The 13480-nt window shown below is 38.5% G+C and overlaps 1 protein-coding gene across 1 annotated transcript in view; it reads right to left on the bottom strand.

Moving 5' to 3' along the window:
- LOC139937869 (ceramide synthase 1-like) overlaps window positions 1-11885 on the bottom strand; it is a 40901-nt gene extending 29016 nt beyond the window's left edge. Inside the window, exon 1 of the mRNA XM_071933236.1 lies at window positions 11198-11885. Coding sequence (XP_071789337.1) covers window positions 11198-11446 — 249 coding nt within the window. The 5' untranslated portion in view covers window positions 11447-11885. The remainder of the gene's footprint in view (window positions 1-11197) is intronic.
- Window positions 11886-13480: the final 1595 nt, after the last annotated feature.

Below are 13480 nucleotides of genomic sequence, written 5' to 3'. Positions count from 1 at the left end.
TTCTGTAAACCCTGTAAGTAATTTGTAAATCAGTGAACTTTTTTGGGGTCTGTTCTGAAAGTGAATAATGGCTTTAAACTGAGCGAATGGCGCCATGGTATCATGTAACTTGAATCAGGAAGCGTACAATGTAAGTGGCCCTTATGATCAGAAAATAAAATATTAAAATCATTTAGAACTAAATCTTCATTGAGACTGGAAACTGATTCTGGCTCATTTTTTTATGCGGGTTTTCTGTAATCCTTCATAAAAGCAGAGTGAACCTTGAGTCAACAACCTCCACATGTTGTTCCCCCCCCCCAAAAAAAAAAAATCCCCCCACACACAAAATAAAAAGTTATAGAAATCACTTTAAAATGAGAAGATTGGTGCACATTCTATTACATATGGGTTACAGATATTCAGGCCTGATACTTCACAGAGGCAACGGAGGCGATTTGCCTCCGTTGCCCCTTGCCATTGCCTTGGTGCCCTTGAAATGCTCCAGTAGAAATTTACAATTTCCTCATAGTGAGCCCTTTGCCAAAGAGAAAATGCCTTGGTGTCCTTGCCCTTTCAAAAATGAAGCTTACAGCCCTTGATATTTTTACAATATTGATATAAAGAGGAAAAACCATTAACTTCATAGATTTTTTACTTCATTCAATTTTTTTTGTAAAATATTTCCACATGTGAAATAAAGTATAATGGGCTGTCCTGACCAATATTTGATATTCAAAATGTTCAATGTCAGTCAGTTCCCTACCAGACCTTTCTAAGTCGCAGACACTATAGGAAATTTATGCAAGTTCGTTTTGTTGCGGTTGTCAACCACATGAGCTCACGGAGTGCCTGAGGACTGAGTCAGCAGACAGACTGCCTTAGTGAATAAAGTCCTTATGAGAATTATCATAACCTGAATGTGACATATGGGTATGCAAATGAGTGACCAAAACCACATTGCACAAAGCATTCATGAGTATACATCCACACTGTATTGTACATCATTGAACCAACCAAACCATTCCTACATGACTGTTTACACATGTAGGTAAGGGCTGCAGTCCCTAAACCTAATACCCGCAACATTACTTTGGTTACAGCAAAAAAATAGGACACCAAAGGTTGTGCAGACAACAAAGGATTTATTTTTAGTACTTTAAAAACTATGGAATACACACTTCATGTTGCCTTTGCCACACTTTACAGTTGAACTTTAGTCAAAAGATAACCCGAGTTCATGAATAAAAATTCATATTTGTTGAAAGAGCAAGGTCATTTGTAATTTGCAAAGGGCACTTCCATTGGAAAATCTATTTAAAGTCTATTGGGGAACTTATGGCCCTTTTCAAAACGACTGGACTCGGCTTTGGATTTGGCTCAGGCTAGCTTAGCCCCATGGTTGTTTTGATAATTGTGCATGCTTTGTGTATGCGTTTCAGACGAGAGGGCCGGGGCCTGAAGCTGAATCCAAAGCTGAAGCCAAGGTTTCAAAAAAGGCCTATGACTTGAAGTTTAGGATTTGTCCCCTTCAATTCCGGAAAGGGGGGGCGGGGGCAGGGCAGCTGGGGAGGGGGTGGAGCTGGTGAGGGAAATTGGGGACAATTATGATAATTAAATACGTTTATTTTGTAAATTTTTAATTCTTCATTCTAAATCTAAATGCTATAGAATTTGTCCCTTTTGATATTCCAGGCACTACGTTCAAAACTCCTCCCCAGCCAGCCCCTATCCAATTTGCCCAAGGCCACTACATGTAAATGGAGGAAAACACAATGACATGCAAAGTGGAATATTCTTCCCAATCATTTTTCTTCATTGTTTACAAGGACAGTTGTAGTATTAATCTAATGCAAACCTTTCCAGAAACTATGGTCAAACATTAAAGTGTACAGAACAGTGAATCATTTTAGTCAAAATAATTTTGGTTTTTATCACATTAGTAATTACTCAAAATAATTGTTAGCATAAAAACTTACTTGGTAACAAGTGAGAAAATGCTCCCTCTGAAGTAACGTAGTTTTAGAGAAAGAAGTAATTTTTCACGATTTTGATTGGGAGACCTCAGAATTAAATTTGAGGTCCCGAAATCAAGCTTCTGAAACCACACAATGTGATGAGGTTTTTTTCTTCCATGATTTAACTCTCAACTTCGACGACCAATTGAGGTCAAATTTTCACTGGTTTGCTATTTTGTGCATTATATGTTGAGGTACACCAAGTGAGACGACTGGTCTTTGACAATAACCAATAGTGTCCAAGGTCTTTAAATGAATGGTCTATCAGTTCTGAATACCAGCGTCTTGTAAACACAACAATGACGTGTATAGAGAAATTGGCCCCTTTAAAATGGTAAGTCATCTTTACATCGTTTTTGTTTTTTGTTTTACAAATCAACAAAGAAACCGAGTCTGGACGGGAAAGTGGTCGGTTTCTTCTTGGAATCCGAGGGCAGAGATTATGCATCCATCGCATTACAGTGGGCCTTTTTTGAAGTGAAAATGGGGAAAACTAAAAGGTCAACAAACTTTTGGTCTCAATGCAGCATCTGCCACACCCCCCCCCCCCCCCATATTTAAAGGCTTGTAAAGCAACAAGGTCATAGTTTTACATGTACTGTTTGTATGTACATCTTCAGATGGTGTTTTGTGTGACTGGTGATAGTTTGCACACACTCCGGTATAAAGCCATTAAGGAACCAAAACTGGGCGAAAAGTTACGGGTGCAATTTGCTGTTAATGGACACTACCGGGTAAACTGCAGACTGCACACACAATGCATTGCTAATAGTATTACTGCCAATATCAAATGTGTGCAGAAGAGCCTTGTACACACATGTAGGTCAACAGTTTGCCAAAAATACAACTTTATCTTACAATCATAATCTGCAGATGGAAGATTACAATTTTTTGTTTTTTTTTGTTTAACAAAACAATATTATCATGGTGTTTTGTCTCGCACTTTATTTTAGAGGAAATTTCCATAAATTCTAATTAAACATTCAATAATGTTCAAGGCCACCCAGTGTTGTTAAAATTATATTTGATTTGCAGGGGAAAATAAATTACAGCATCACTCTTTCTGTAGGGCCTACATGTAAAAATGGGATGTCATCTTTAAACATTGCAGTTTGGTTACTGCCTAATTACCACTGGCAGTAATGCTGCACTCATTAAGTGAGAACTAGTGCTTCAAGTGTCAAATTACACACTAAAAAATACAAAGCTTTAGTTTCGAACCCTTAAAGGCACTGCAGCTGAATTTCACAAAACGCTATGATTAATCCTATCTTGAGTTAGGACGAGTAACCCGTCCTAACTTAGGATGGGTTCAATGTGTCCTACGCCTTTGGATACAGGACTTAACTCATCTTTATTCATAAGTTAGGAAGAGTTTGGTGAAATCTACGGCAACTTTGGTAATTATCAAAGACCAGTCTTCTCAATTTGTGTATCTCAAAAGATGCATAAAATAACAAACCTTTGAAAATTTGGACACAATTGGCTGTCACGTTGCGAGAGAATAATGAAAGAAAAAACACCCTTGTCGCACAAGCTGTTTCAATTAAAGTATTTTAGTGAGAAATAACTTCTTTCTCAAAAACTATGTTACTTCAGAGGAAGCAGGTTCTCACAATGTTTGATACTATCAACAGCTCTTCATTGCTCGTCACCAAGTAAGTTTTTATGCTGACAATTATTTTGAGTATTTACCAATAGTGTCCAGCGCCTTTGAAATGAGGTAATGTTGTTTTTACAATAACAAGAGTAGGCGCTTCACAGACATGCAACTTTGTAATTTTTTTGCAAAATACAAGGAAATGTCTAAGCTGGCAAACCTAAAGCCTCAGTGTTTTTCAGTTTTCTAAAATTTAAAAACCCTCTGGCAGGGACACTGTCAACTGTACCTGTACTAAAAGAAATAATGACGTAAGCACGTGTAGCTGCGCCTGCAGTAAGAGTGACTCTTGTTAAATAATACAAATTTATGTGTGAAGATTAACTTAATTAGGCGTGCAACTACTTGACAACATTCATGGGAAGATCACATGTCCTTCTGGAGTATATCATTTTTAAGGTCTAAAAAAAATAGTATGTAAGTAAAATAAAAAAACCACTTTGTTTGCTAATTACGTGTTTCAACAGAAAATGTATTACTCATGTTAATGTGTTGATACTTTGTTTGAAATACCCTCAGAGCAGCATGGCAACTATACCCCTCAGGGACCCAAGAAAAATTACAGGAATGTTATTGGGATACCAGGGCACTGCAAAAGTGTATTGTCATTAAAGGAACACGTTGCCTTGGATCGGTCGAGTTGGTCTTTGAAAAGCGTTTGTAACCGTTTTTTTATAAAATGCATATGGGTAGAAAGATGTTGTAAAAGTAGAGTACAATGATCCACACAAACATACCTCGAAATTGCGTGGTTTTCCTTTTACCTCGCCGACTAATACATCGGCCATTTATGGGGGTCAAAATTTTGACTCCCATAAATGGCCGACCATGTTAGTTCGCAACAGTAGAAGGAAAACCACGCAATTTGGAGGCAAACTTGTGTGGATCATTGTATTCTACTTTTAAACATCTTTCAAACCATATGCATTTTATAAAAAACGGTTACAAACGCTTTTGTTTTGACCAACTCGTCCGATCCAAGGCAACGTGTTCCTTTAATATTTTAAAATGCACTACATACATGTATAACAACAACTAGTTAAAGGTAGGCCTGTATCACATTGCCACAACCCTACTTGCTTTAAATAGCTGTCAAATATCGACACTGGTCAGTCTTTTATTTCCTTATTCTCAAACTGCTGGTGCTTTATTTCCTTTCCGACTCCTTGATGGCCATTAATACAAATTGGCATTCTTTAATTGCAAATGAAAAATAAAAACAGGTAACATGGGCCCATTTTCATAGAGCTGCGTATCTGCCGATTTTTTGTGCTTACTGCGCGATTTCCATTTCATAGCGCTGCTCACCGTAAGCACACGAAAAAGGCGTGATAACCTTCCGGTGCTTACTGCAAGAAAATAAATGACCGGACAATGCAAATCCATGGTGAACGTGCAAGATGGCCGCCTATTTTTCTTGCTAACCTGTGAAATACGCTTTCTTCTATGGCTACAGTAAGCACAAAAATTTGCTTATAAACCATTAAACAGCAGTATGAAATTGGGCCCAGGTTTGTCTTGCATTAGCATGATGCTCTAAAGGTAACAAGTGATTACTGCCACTTTCACCACAGACTACATCATAGTAGATATTAGACATTGATTATGCACAACGTATCATTGTCACACTGGGGTTTATGGGTTAGGGACCATCATCATAAGGTTGAACAGAACAGACGCCAAATAAACCTTGGGTTAAGTACTCAGGGCAGTTGGTCAGCATTGTCCTAGTGTCCTTTCAGTCAACCTCTTTAAGCACACTTTAAACAGCAGGAACAATACGCATCGTATAATATGATTGTATGTGTTGTTGGGTGTTCTTCCAGGCTTCGTTTTAGGCTAAAATCCATAAGTTCCTCAATTCTGATCAATAATAAATGATCTCTACCATATACCACTTGTTTAGTAGCACCGCCCCAGTTTTGGATATGGAGCCCTTGCCCTTTTTGCATTATCAATGTAAAAATAAATGACTGAGGTCAGTAGAATGATGATCAACAGAAAAACCTTAAAATAGCTCTACAGCAAACATTGTACACAAATTGTACAGTACTTGTCAGTCGTCACACAAGGTTGTTATTAATTATAAACATTGCATACGAATCTGTAATAAATTACACGAATCAGGCATAATGAGGTTGAACTGTATAGGTATCAGACAATTCTAAATGGAATGTGTGTTTGAATCAAAGTCCTAGTCATGAGACAATGTGTCTTTGGGCACTGTCACAAAGGGCAAGAAATTTAAAAGAACTTAAAGGAACACGTTGCTTAGATCGGTCGAGTTGGTCTTTGAAAAACGTTTGTAACCGTTTGTTACAAAATGCATTGTTAGAAAGATGATTTAAAAGTAGAATACAATAATACACACAAATTTGCCTCGAAATTGCATGGTTTTGACGTTACATCTACTTTGCTAGGTAGTTTGTTTTTAGAGAACTGTCTTGGCCGATGAGTAGATTGATGGGATTGTTCGGGAGACTTCCCAGTTCTGGAAAAACTGTCCTGCTCTTTAACTACTGTTGGGCGGAATGTATAGAAAATTGGCAGGGACTACTACTATTTACACATGTACTTTAGCTCAGACTCAGAGGACCATTAATAACTGCACTACCACGCAGGGACTTCTTAAATTGGTCTCAACGTTTCGACTAGCTTGCTCTTGTCATCATCAAGAGACTTCAATTATCAAGACCTCAGTTTCTTTCTTCTTTCTTTGTCCTCTTTTTAATTCCGAGACATGCCGCTTACAACTTCCTCTGTATAACCTCAAGAACCAGCCAAGAAGTGGTTTCTTCCTTCCATTTTGCGCTGTCTTTCTTTTTCAGGCCACATACAAATGTACATGTACCTGCACTCTGAGTTTTAAGCTATAGAACATATTATTTATGATGGAACTTGGATTGGTAGATTCAAATTCCCTCGTGGACAGCATGGTACTTAAAAACGACCCTTAAAAACGTAGCAATTGCATCTTGATTTTAAGAAAGTTTTAAATGCAAATTAAAATGTTTTTTAGGGGTTAAAATTTGACATGGCGATCTTTGATTGATTTAAATAGGATGTTGAGACATTGACAAAGGCAAATATTGAGCAAGATAGCTACACACTGGCATGGAGGAAGAGATCTCACCTATGGGTGACGCTACAGTCTCCAATACAGTTTACTGTGTGCATTCACCCATCAACCTCTATTGATCTTGGATCATACACAACTGGCTTCATTTGAATACAGTAGCATTGTGATCACCTGATACCAAACAATCACCAAAGAGCCCATGCTGATATGCAGGGTGACGCTACATGTACATGTACCTGCACTGAAAAACAAGTACACTTCCCTGTACGTACTACAAGGCTCAGGTCACTATACAGTAACTGTACTACACATGATGTCTGATGTGCATACAAAACCTTTGGTTTGGTCAAAGGGTGTCTTTTATTTTAGAGATAATGGTCAAGGACAGAGAAAGTAGAAGAAATACACTGTATACGCATATTGGTAACTGCACAGTGAATAAGTTTTAAAGGCAGTGGACACTATTGGTAATTGTCAAAGACTAGCCTTCACAGTTGGTGTATCTCAACATATGCATAAAATAACAAACCTGTGAAAATTTGAGCTCAATCGGTCATCAAAATTGCGAGATAATAATGACAGAAAATTAACCCTTGTCACACCATAGTTGTGTGCGTTTAGATGGTTGATTTCGAGACCTCAAGTTCTAAATCTGAGGTCTCGAAATCAATTTCGTGGAAAATTACTTTTTTCTCGAAAACTATGGCACTTCAGAGGGAGCCGTTTCTCACAATGTTTTTTACCATCAACCTCTCCCAATTACCCGTCACCAAGAACTGTTTTTTGTCAATAATTATTTTGAGTAATTACCAATAGTGTCCACTGCCTTTAACTTGCACGATCTACTCTAAGAGCAACTCAGCTCCACTGAATCATGGTAGAGCCCTCTTAAATAATGTTTACAATAATGTGTACTCCACTTGAAGTGAAATGTATTATTTCGAATACAAGCTCTTAATTATTACTTTTGTACATTTGCGGTAACATTTTAAACTATTTTCTCTAGCCGTCATTAATGATATCAGGAGAATGCTTTTGTCTGTCAATTAACATTAATAACAAAAAGCTTTCAAACGCTTATGTCTGCTTGTTTCAAGTGGTGTACTGTCTTATTAAAGACTGGGCGAGTAGTGCAATTTACTACTTGTTGACTGGTTGCGCCTCAAATAGTCGCAACTTTGACACCAGTCACAACTGATTTTTAATTCTCAAGATGCATTGCGCCATACTGTTTGACGCAGGTACAAAATAATAACATTCACGCTGAAGGATTGAAGGGTTGTGTCATTGGTGTCTGATTGTGTTTCAGTCGCGACAATCTTTGTAGTCGTGGCGGCACGATTAAAACCAAGTAGTTGAAAAAGGGTCATTTGTAGCAAAAGCAGATATGACCAAATTAAATTGCAGTGTCTGATCCACCTTTGTGAATACACTTGTTTCTGTAATCCACCAATTGCAGGGTTTGACATTCCTCAAAAGGTGGATTAAAAGTGCATGATCTTGAACTACGATACGTCCTATTTTCCTACAAGCTGGTCTCCCTGCCCTGAGTCAATCGATGTTCACCAAGCCTTAGACATCAAGATGTTTTTATAGGATACCCAAGAAGTTGAAAAAGGGTAGTTGCAACTCTACTAAAGCAATAAATATTCGCGACTTATTAGACACTAGTCACACAGTTTGCCCAGGCTTAATCTTATTAATGACGGTTTAACATGGATCTACTGAGTGGTAGTGTGGTTTGGTTTGAGTTTACATTTCACAGTTATGTGTATAGAGTTGGCCACTGCTGCCTCTGTTACAGATAAGTACAAGTTTATACATGTAGTGCAAATCAAACAAAGCCAGTCCTATACAATGTTCAACACCAACAGAACTTAGCTGGCCAGGTGTACATTATGCAATAAGGGAACCTACATTTTGCAGTAAATTGGCCTGTAAAAGTTACCTTGCTTGACCAATGAGGATATTGCAAATATTATGGCCTACCACACAACAGAGCTTACAAGTCAAAAGGCTTTCAGTGTGGCTGGGCCAATGATTTGGAACAATCTCCCAACTGCCATTAGGGAATCTACTACTACTTCTGCTTTTCATAATGTCCATAAGACTCACCTTTTTCACAGTTAATTTCTTTCTAGTGCGCTATGATCTAGATGGAATTGCGCCTTATAAATTTTAATTGTTATGTTACACGTATGTTAAGTGTGCATTCTGATCGACCAAATCTGTTTCAATAAAAAAATTCCAACACTATTCGCTGTGCAACCAATTACCCATTTCAAGGAGGCAATTTTATCACTGAGATTTAAATCACACAATTAAAATCATGTGATGGTATGTGTAGGCATTGTAAAGTTAACCTTCATACACCTCAATGAAACTGTGAACCATTCATCAAAAATGCTGCAGAATATGTACCCTGCATTCAAAGTGCATAGTACACACAAAACATGATGAGCATCCATCATTTACAGGCCCCTGCTAGTTAGGCTACTGCTAGTGCTAGCCCCACTCCCTTTTTTTATCGAGTAAGAAACAACAAGATTCCATCCTAGTCAAATAAAACTTTTTGACAATTAAACAAGTTAATTCAAAGACTGCCAAACATTAAACAAAACTGTATCTGGTCATCTTAAGGGTGCAGGTTTCCTGTAGTGTGGGAGGAAACCCAGTCCTTAGTTCCAAGACATTTCTGATTTAAAGAGGGATCTCCATCTCCATTGGTTCAGTCAGCAAAATATCCTGCCGGATACATCTAAGATACATCTGGACTTTTCTTCTTTAAAAACAGACTGTCTTACATGTAAAAGTAATATTTCTGGAACCAACTTGGTCCTAATGCGATTCGTCCTTACAATGTCTTTGAGCTGAGCTCTGTTTCTTGAAGTACTTCTATGGGGTTAAGTAAAACTTTGCAATAAAAAAAAATGAAAGTGAAACAAACAAATCAATACGTTACTCACATGCCAGGCTTGTACTCGTATAGGAAGAAGAAGAAGAAGAAGAAGAACAAGGAAAATAAGACTTGACCTGTGTTTCCGGTTACTTGTATACAACTGGTTCTCCCCAGGATTTTTTTAAATAGTGGGGCATTTTTGTGTATGTGTTTGGCCGAAGCATGCTGCATTGAAACGAGGTATAGTATGTAGGGAATATCTTCTACTTCCACATGGTGTAGTATAATATGTTTGAAAAAAGCCCTAAAAGGAGCGATTTGGAGCATTTGTTTTTGTGAATCAGCGCGTATCGTCGGCACACAATTCACATGTATCGATAAACAAAGGGGAGAGCCCTGAATTCAGATTTTCCCCTTACTAACATTCAAGTAAATACTAAAAACTAAACCGGCATTTTACTTTTTGAGAAAACATTAAAACAACTATCAATTCTTGATATCGAGAATAACGGATTTATTTCTAACACATGTCATGACACGGCGAAACGTGCAGAAACAAGGGTGGGTTTTCCCGTTATTTTCTCCCTACTCAGATAATTGAGCCTAAATTTTGATACACAGGTTTGTTCTTTTATAATAAGTTGTGAAATACGAAGTGTGGGCCTTTAGACAATACTGTTTACTGATGTTGCGCGATCGCTTATGCTGAGATACAATTAAAAAAAAAAAAATCACTTTTTAAATAGATTTATATTTTGAATAATGCTATTTAAAACACAAATGATTGCATTATTTCTGGAACGGATAACTTCCGTATGGCGCCACCACTTTTTCACTCATTTTTACAAAAGGGGATATCTCATTGAGGTAAATTAGATACTATATTATTTCATATCGAATGAAAAAGTGGTGGCGCCATACGGAAACTTTTCCTGTGCAACTGTTGTAGAATGTTAGCAACAAAATAAGCAGTTCCCGCACGTTAAGGCTACGGAAAAGTTTCCGTATGGCGCCACCACTTTTTCATTCGAAATAAAATAAGATAGTATCTAATTTACCTGATTGATATATCCCTTTTTGTAAAAATGAGTGCAAAAGTGGTGGCGCCATACGGAAAGTTATCCAAGGCTACTCCTATATAAAACTGAGGTTCATAAATCATAGCGGAACGAACCTCATCATAGTTCTGTAGCAGACTGCTAGGTAGTAGTCCGTAGTATGATTAGGGGTTAAAAGGCAAGCTCAATTTATATCAAAAATGTCAACCCCTTCAGCATGCATGGACCATGGTCAGTGACTGTGAAACCAACCATGGAGGTAGCCTCCTAGCCCACCTTGTTGAGCTGTTAATGGCTCCGCTTTTAACATCGGTCTCATCACTGTCGCCATTACATGGTAGCAGGTGACAGTGATGAGACCGATGTTAAAAGCGGAACCATTATTAACAGCTCAACAAGGTGGGCTAGGAGGCAACCTCCATGAACCCACAGTGTCAAGTATTTACTGCAATGTAACGGAGTGTACTTATTACTAAGCAAACATTTTTAGTACAAAAAACATACCTTAAAAACCTTTGTTGTCATCAAAACTCTCATTAGTGTCCAAAGAATTGCCAGGGAGAATGGCAATTTCAGTTCCTCCCAAGAAATGGGCACACAATACGTTCTGACATCTCCGACAAATCCGTCGGGGTGGCTCGGCTCGTGTTGGTAGTAATGCCACAAATCGGGGACGACCACCGTCACAAGTCTGTGATATTCTGGGTACAGCACGAGACTATCCATGGTTATTGTCAGATTGTCAAAGAGCATTCCATATAAATACCTCACTCAAAATGGACAGCAACTATCTTTAGTAGGCGGGAATATTTCTGAGATAAAAACGATGGGTCTGTTGTTGTTGTCTTAGGTGTTTTCTTGAACGGCTTCTAAAATCGAAACACCCGTTCACACACGCACGCTTACCATTACAATGGCAACGTTCGTCATCTTCTTCGTTCGTCGGCAATGGACTTCCGCGTTCCACCAAACAGCAAAAGACACTTGTCCAATCAGGTCCTAATTGTCAAACTAGTTTAATCCCCTGCTGCAAAGTGTAAACAACAAGGGGTACCCAAATAACTGATAGTGAACAAAAAGGAGTAAACAATCGTGACGTCCTCTAATCTGTGTCCTGGCTGGCACTAGCAGAAATGTCCGCGGTAAATAATACATCGCAGTCAAAATTCACCGGCCAACGGCTAGCGCATGATCAATGCATGCGCGCATGTGAATCGGACGATATGACGTCAATCCCCGCAGTTGGTTCAGTATCTGGTGACCCCCTAGGAGGTCAACCATGAATCGAGGGGGGCGGCGGGGATTGTTAATTTTAACACAAAAATACAATAATAGTGAAACTAGCTAGGTTTTACTTACCATTCTACCTCCATAGTTTTACGACGGACCACGACAGTTTTTCTTGGAATCGTATAAAAAAAAGTGGTACGTGCGGGTGTATTTCACGTGGGCGGGGTCGTTCGGATCGGATATAGAGCGCGGCGTATACCAAAACCCTCGTTTATGTTTTGAGCGCGAATGAGGGCGGGCACAGGCCGCGTGTGTGACGACTCAGTGTGGGGAGGGGAGCCTTCACAATTCGAGTCCATTATTTCATGAATTTGTTTGCCTACTTCTACTTTGAAAATTCGGATGTCGGACACTTTCCCTGGACACTTCGTACTCGGGCAGACAGAGAGACTATTTCGAAGGCCTATACCATAAAATACTTCGAAAGTTTACCCTGATTTTTATGTGAGGCGCATTTTCTTGAGGGCTAAAATATGCGACTTTAAGTTTCCACAACAATTCAGTTGTACAGTTTGTTTTGTTCCAAGTCTGGCGGCGGCGTTTGAATTCGAGTGCAGTTTCTCAATGACATAAAACTTGTTAACGACCATTTTATGGTTTTTGAAATAATGATTTGAAATATGTTATACTTGACAATAACTCCGGAACTGTTTGTTGCATCAGAATTTCAAAGTTTAATATGGTAGCTTCGGAAATAAGCAGCATGCTCTAAACAGATGCTCCTCAACAGCGGCCCGAGGGAGATTTTTGTACAAAGAGATGTCAAAGAGACAAACACAATAAATGGTTTGAATAAGGAAGTCTGTGATAGTGATTGGCGATAACTCAGGAACTAAAGGCATGGCAGCACACAATATTGTACTTCAATCTTCTTTGAATATACCAAAATCTTTATATTGCCACTGAGTTTGTGCTAAGCTTCATCGTAAACCGGATGAACAGCAAGTTGGGACGCTCCGAACGCGTCTCAAATGCATCTCCAACAGGATATTTGCACATAGAGATAAAGCGGTGTCAAAGTCGGAGTCAAATGCAAAGTAAAAACGACCACCTGCGTGCAAAGGTGACATCCTGAATTGACATTTTACAATGTCAACATCATGCTTACATAGTATCTATGTTTCTGAAACAAAAATGCAAAATAAAAACGACCACCCGCGCACAAAGGTGACATCCTGAATTGACATTTTTATTGTCAACATCATGCTTACATAGTATCTATGTTTCTGAAACAAAAATGCAAAATAAAAACGACCACCCGCGCACAAAGGTGACATCCTGAATTGACATTTTCATTGTCAACATCATGCTTATACATAATAGTATCTATGTTTCTGAAACAAAAATGCAAAATAAAAACGACCACCCGCGCACAAAGGTGACATCCTGAATTGACATTTTCATTGTCAACATCATGCTTACATAGTATCTATGTTTCTGAAACAAAAATGCAAAATAAAAACAACCACCCGCGCACAAAGGTGACGTCATGAATTG

Source organism: Asterias amurensis, chromosome 5 (assembly GCF_032118995.1).
Source record: "Asterias amurensis chromosome 5, ASM3211899v1".
Lineage (NCBI taxonomy): Eukaryota > Metazoa > Echinodermata > Asteroidea > Forcipulatida > Asteriidae > Asterias > Asterias amurensis.
Note: the sequence above shows the minus strand (reverse complement) of the source record. Positions and strands in the feature narration are given on the sequence as shown.